The sequence below is a fragment of the Etheostoma cragini genome, chromosome 16 (assembly GCF_013103735.1).
Source record: "Etheostoma cragini isolate CJK2018 chromosome 16, CSU_Ecrag_1.0, whole genome shotgun sequence".
Classification (NCBI taxonomy): Eukaryota; Metazoa; Chordata; class Actinopteri; order Perciformes; family Percidae; genus Etheostoma; species Etheostoma cragini.
In genome coordinates, this window is record NC_048422.1 from 745270 (window position 1) to 751670 (window position 6401).

A 6401-nucleotide genomic window follows, 5' to 3' on the forward strand; every position below is an offset into this window, starting at 1 on the left:
GGGAGGTGTGTTCAGGTGCATTCTGGGCGTGCTGGTCTTACAGGGAGGTGTGTTCAGGTGCATTCTGGGAGTATTGCTTTCTTGAGGCAGCAGGAAGTGATTGCACCGCGTAGACCAACAAAACCTCTAAAGTCACCAATGAAGGATTTCATTGATAATTTAACAGAATTAGTGAAATGCTCCTAGGCTTGTGCACAGCGTGCGAACACTATGCTTGTTACACACACACACACACACACACACACACACACACACACACACACACACACACAAACAGGGACGCGCAACAGCACACACACATGCAGAAGATTAATAATAAAAAGATTACAGTGTAAAACCTCCATCATAACAGCACCGCTCCAAGGTCAAACACACCTGGCTGTTAAAGAGAAAGGGAGAGGACCTCTGATTGGCTGTTAAAGAGAATGGGAGAGGACCTCTGATTGGCTGTTAAAGGGAAAGGGAGAGGACCTCTGATTGGCTGTTAAAGGGAAAGGGAGAGGACCTCTGATTGGCTGTTAAAGGGAATGGGAGAGTGGAAGTGGATTTGGACCCGCCCTACACGCACCTGCGCCAGGCGTGTCGCGCGGTGCGCTCAGGTCATTAAGATAGGGCCCCTAGTGTATAGTCTAATGAGAAAAACAGGAATACTAGCATGAGTTGCTAGGCAACGTTCACAGTTACTGTACATTGATAACAGATGTTGGATCGAGTATTTAGGACTTCTAACCTGAGATAAGATAGGATTCCTGAAGGGAGCCAGGATTTGTTACTGTAATACCACCAATACATTGGGAAAAATCCTAACTCGTAGTCTTCTTGTCTTAAGTCAAGACTCCAGAAGTTTCTGTAAGACATTATGTCCCCAGCCTTACACAGCTGGTAAAGAAATCCATTCTCCTCATCGGGGGACTAATGAAGAGCTTCTTTCTTAAAATAAGGCAGTGGTTGTTCCTGGGAGTAACTCCCTTCATCTGATCACATGAGACGAGTGAATGAGGGAATCACGGGATGAATCCTCTGATCAGGATTTGGTTATGTGATTATGGTTTCATGCTGCATAACGCCAAATTAATACATTATCCAGTAATGATGATTAAAAAAGCTCTGATGACATCACTATGACATCATCAGGGTTATTTCCTCAGAATGTACCGAGCTTCCGGGAAAAGCAGGAGACATTACAGCTCTCTGCACCGGCCATCATGGCCCACTGCATGCTGGGTAGAGTTGTGTCCGACTTGACTGATTGGTACGTTTACCAGTCAGAGAGACTAAATGTGTTCGGATTACAGATCATCTGTTATTATTAACATCAGCAACAGATGCATGGAGAGCATTCTGATGGCTGCTGTCATAACAGCTGTCATAATAAAAACATCTGGAGACTAACCAGCTGATTTTTGTCCCCGCCCACTGCTGCCGACGCTCATCTCCAACGAGCCTATTGCAGAATGAGGCATTGATAATAAAAATAGTCATCCCTATTTGCAAAAATGATACAGTCCTGGAAAACAAGGTGGTGGGGGGGAATGGCGGGCTCAAATAATTACAATATGGCATATCTACATATCAACAGTCATACCTTGGGTAACGCTCATTGCGACACAACAAAGAAACCGCGATTACGTCAAAATATTGCAATTGGACAGTTATGTCATAACTGTCACAGGCCTAGGCACCGCCACTATAAATAAAAATATGTGTTGTAATTGGTGCTTGAACAACCTTGGGGGGGAGGGGGGGGGCAGTCTGACTAACCCTGGTGCGGGATTAATACTGAATATTGGATATTGAATATTAAAGGCAGCAGGGCGGGGATGTGGAACAGTGGAACACGTCTGGTTGCGTCTTGTTGCATCACTGTGAATATTATATTTAGACTCCATGGTATGATGGTAATAACTAGTATGCCAACTGTAGACGAGTACAAATATCCTCTGTCAATTACCAGTGTAAATTATAAATACATCGAGCAATCATTTCTTACTAGACATCACCTTTTCCTCTCTGTCACCCACCGTAACACTGATTACTTATTATTACTATATCTATTATCATTTCTTCATTAGGATAATGCAAACAGGTATCTTTTTTGTCATTCATTTCATTATTATTATTAGTATTTAAATCTATTTTGAGGAAGTGTGGTAAGTTAATAATAAAAAGGGTTGAATACTTTTTATAGGCCAATGTGTTGTCATCTTGCTATTATAAGTCCCTAAATTCCTTACAAAGGTTGTTCTACTCCACTCGGCTATTTAAAACACCAAGTGGGCCGTTTCACCAGAGCTCGTGTTTCTAATGGCAGTCTTCACCATGTAGTAAAGCTCCGCTGGGTTTCAGCCGCAGGCTCCCAGGCTCCCATGGTGTTTAGGTACAGCGCCCTGCCACCTTTAACAGTCCGACTTCCAGAACTGACACACCAGATCCTCTCAGCACTTCAAAAGTCAGCGTACCGGCACCGGGGGGGGGGGGGGGGGGGGGGGGGGGGGGGGGGGGGGGGGGTTAGGCCGTCTGGGGGCCTCCAGTTATATATCAGTGGGGAAAGGATGTTGGAGCATGTGATAGAGAAGAAATACTAAGGGTTGTGGTTTCACAGCAGCGTGGTTGCTATGGTCACCCCCTTCCATGTGAAAACAGAAGGCCAACCTCGCCAGCAGCCCTGTGCACATATCAACAGACACGCTACATTAACACTTTAATGTTTTTAGTTTTGAGCCCAAAGCGGTCTCCGTGCACCGCGTGTTCTTGGCTCTAACAGAAGACCTAATCTCTGTTCCAACTGTCACGCCCACACCTCATTTATTATTTATTAGGCTGTTATTATAACATCAATAACAGGTCACATGTGCAGCATTTTAACCACTCTGTCATGATAAAAACAACTGGAGACTGTGACAAGCTGACATGTGGGTCTGATAACATTAGATACATCACAGTCAGACCTTACAGGATGTGTGTTTCTGGGACTTCCTGTTCACACTGACGGCTGCAGGAAACAGCTGGAAACTGTCAGCCTGTACCGCGGCTTTTTTGCCCCGCCCACTGCCACCAGCGCGTGCTCTCATCCACGTTACGGGCGAGGCGAGCCTGTTGTCAGGGAACCTTGCACACAGCAGGGCTGGTCTCACTCTGGAGTCTGAATGATGTAACACCAGGGCCAGGGCCCCATTCAACACACCTGCTCAGGCTCAAACTTGTTTACGAGGCGGGCCGGAGCTTGGATGGAAACGGATTAGGCCCCGAATCATCTACCAATAAGAATGGCAAAGGGGTCATTTGTCCCGCCCTAACAGGTGCAACAAAGCAAACAAGGGAATCGGGAAGATGTCAATCAATCAGTCTAGCCACGCCCCCACAGTCCGGATGGTCCAATCAGCCACGTTAACTCAAAACACCTGTGTGGGTGTCCGGGGCCTTTGACCTAGTCAGGGAGACGAACCCGGGGCTGTAATGATGTCACGTGGACTGGATCTTAGAGCGTTCTTATGTAGGCCTGCCAAATATGGGCAAGGGAAAGTCTGCGATTGAAGGGCCAAGAGCCTAGCCTAGCCTAGCCTAGCTTACCTTAGCACAAATGCTGCTGGTAAGTGGTTCCAACTAGCCTACTGCTCCCAATAAGTGACTAAGTATCGCCAACCTGTTCCTATTTCCACGTTGTGTGTGGCGAGGAGCAGAGAGGAACAATCCCTCCGCCCATGTAGCAGTGCTTCGGCTTCTGAGAATATAGTTCCCAGTTTGTACGTGGTCACAAGATGGCCGTGTGTCATGTGGAAGGAACATGTTGGCGTGTTTTTGTCACCTGGATTGAAGATTATGTCCGCTTTGTCACTTTTTTTGTTGACATTTGTCGGTTTTTAATCCGTCAATTATTGTCTCTACTAGTTGTTTGTTACTATAAATGATCAGAAAATATCGGTTTCCCAAAAGCCAAGATGGCTCCCCCGACGTCTCGACGTTCAGGTTACTGGCACTAGAAGACACTAGAACAGATTCACAATGAACACGCTGGAATCAGAAGGTTTACATAATCATCACGACTTGATATGTGTAACAATTTCCCTGAGGGGATTAATAAAGTATTCTGATATTTTTCATAAAAAAATGGTCAAAACAGTTGATTGACTCGTCCCTGCAGCTGTACTTCGAAGTCTACCACTACTAAAATGGATTCAAGGAAGTGTGTGTGTGTGTGTGTGTGTGTGTGAAGAATAAGACACTTACGAGATGTATGCCGGGTACAGGAAGCCGATGAGGTTACACAGCAGGGAGGCTCCGTAGCCGATGACCAGGTACACTGCGATGACGACGACCACAGCTGGAATCAGACCCCCAGATGTTAGTCCCGCCCATTTCCGGCCCCATGCACCCTTACAACTACTAAGTTTCCTATCCGTCCCGGACCGGGTATGAGGGCATGACGTAAGGGCTCGCGGTTGTATCCGTTTCCCATCCCGGCCCTGTCCCCGGTCCCTGGTCCCCGGTCCCCGGTCCCTGGTCCCCGGCCCCCGGCCCCCGGTCCCCACTCACCCAGAGCGATGTAGGTCCTGCTGACTCCGGTTCTGGCCTCGACCTTCGCCAGCCCGTCCGTCATGACGTTCTTCTCATGGAGGAACTTGTTGAATCTGTCTTTGAGTCCCTGCGCCATGGCTGCACTTCCTTCTTCCGCGAGGCTGCTTCCGAAATGCGTTCCGAGCCGAACTGCGACAGCCTGCCTTCCACCCAGTCCACCCGAATCCACCGCCAGGCTCTCAGTCAGACCGGATGTACCACACCGCATCCACCCGCACCGTTTCAAAGTAAAAGCACGAGGTCTGAGAATGCGGTGGATTTGACTGACAACCCCGCCAGAGGACATCTAGGAAAGGGGTTCTGTGTCCCTGTTCAATACATAGATTACAATTAGAACACCGGGCTATATCTTAGAATTGCTTTCTTGTCCCAAACGACTCCAACAGAAAGAAACTTTTAGTTTTTCTCCATTTAAAAACCATGTTGAGTCCAGGACTACATGAAGACACGCTCCTTTCTTGTAATGTATTTTGTCCTTATTTGTTTCTGTTAACGCTCCCAAGTCATGAAAATTTCCCTTTGCAGGTTTTTAACGTTAATATGAGTTCCCCCCCAGCCCGCCTAGGCCGCCCCCCCCCCCCCCCCCCCCTCCGGGGGCTAGAAATGGTGCTAGGTGTAACCGAGCCCTGGGTATCTTGCTGTGTTTTTAATAAAATGAAAGCTCAGATGGGCTGATCTGGAATCTTGCCCCTTATGAGGTCATAAGGAGCAACATTACTTCCCCTTTCTGTGCTTTGCCTGCCCAGAGAATTTGGCGGTTGGTCAAGGCCACACCCCCAGCCTCCACCTTGCCTTCCATTATTATGTGGGACTTTATTCTGATTTATTCTCTTTTTTAACATGGTTTTGAGTATGCCACTTCCTCTACTTCTTCTATACATTTTCCTGTTTGTATTAGCCGCATCAATAATGTCTTTTTAACATGTTCTTCAATAAGAGTGCCGTTTAAATCTACATGAAAGACGTGACATTCTAACTCCATCTTCATATTTTACGGCCCTGTTGAGTTCTTTAATCCCCCATGTAGCACATGTTTCTCACAGAAGCATCCCCATGAATATCGGTGCAGATTTCCTGTGAAGGGAAGTGGAAGTTAATGTGGTCTGTACATCTGTGGTAACTGTCTCCAGCTTGATGCTGCTGGTGCACAACAATTACAGAGACATGGGTTTTGTTTTTCCCTGACTAAGGTCTTACAGGCATTTAATTCTCCCTCACTGTGTACTCTCACAAACATCTCTGCCCATCAAATCCTTCAGGTTCTGGGTTATTGGGGCAAGGCGAGGTTATGGTCAGGTTAGGGATGGAAGTGACTGTCTACCTTAGAGGAACATGTCCTGACAGACTAAGATCAGGGCCCACGTGATATCCTGTGAACACTGAGCCCTCTGCAGCCACACCCTAACTTGCACTGATGACATTGCAAAATATAACTGCTGGCATGGATGCAGCTGTTTATCCGTAACAGGCTGCAGGTTGAAAGGAGCTTTCTGGTGTGAAGAATTCTTCCTATCTGGGTTCTCCAGAATCTCCAGAATGCTTCATTTGTTCATAGTTCCTTCAACAGACCCCTTCCTCCTTTTCATGACATGCATACTGTAAATGTTTTTCATATATTTCATGTACTTTATCTGAGTTTAGTAAATGCCACAAAGGTCCCCTAATACTGTATCTGAAGTCTCTTTTATATAGACCTTAGTGGTCCCTAATACTGTATCTGAAGTCTCTTTTATAGACACCTTAGTGGTCCCTAATACTGTATCTGAAGTCTCTTTTATACAGACCTTAGTGGTCCCTAATACTGGATCTGAAGTCTCTTTTATATA

General features: G+C 46.6%; 1 protein-coding gene across 1 annotated transcript in view; it reads right to left on the reverse strand.

Annotated features, from left to right (window-relative positions):
• Positions 1-4779, reverse strand: part of reep5 (receptor accessory protein 5) — an 8899-nt gene extending 4120 nt beyond the window's left edge. Inside the window, exons 1-2 of the mRNA XM_034895891.1 lie at positions 4534-4779; positions 4228-4321 (exon numbers count right to left, since the gene is read on the reverse strand). Coding sequence (XP_034751782.1) covers positions 4228-4321; positions 4534-4651 — 212 coding nt within the window. The 5' untranslated portion in view covers positions 4652-4779. The remainder of the gene's footprint in view (positions 1-4227; positions 4322-4533) is intronic.
• Positions 4780-6401: the final 1622 nt, after the last annotated feature.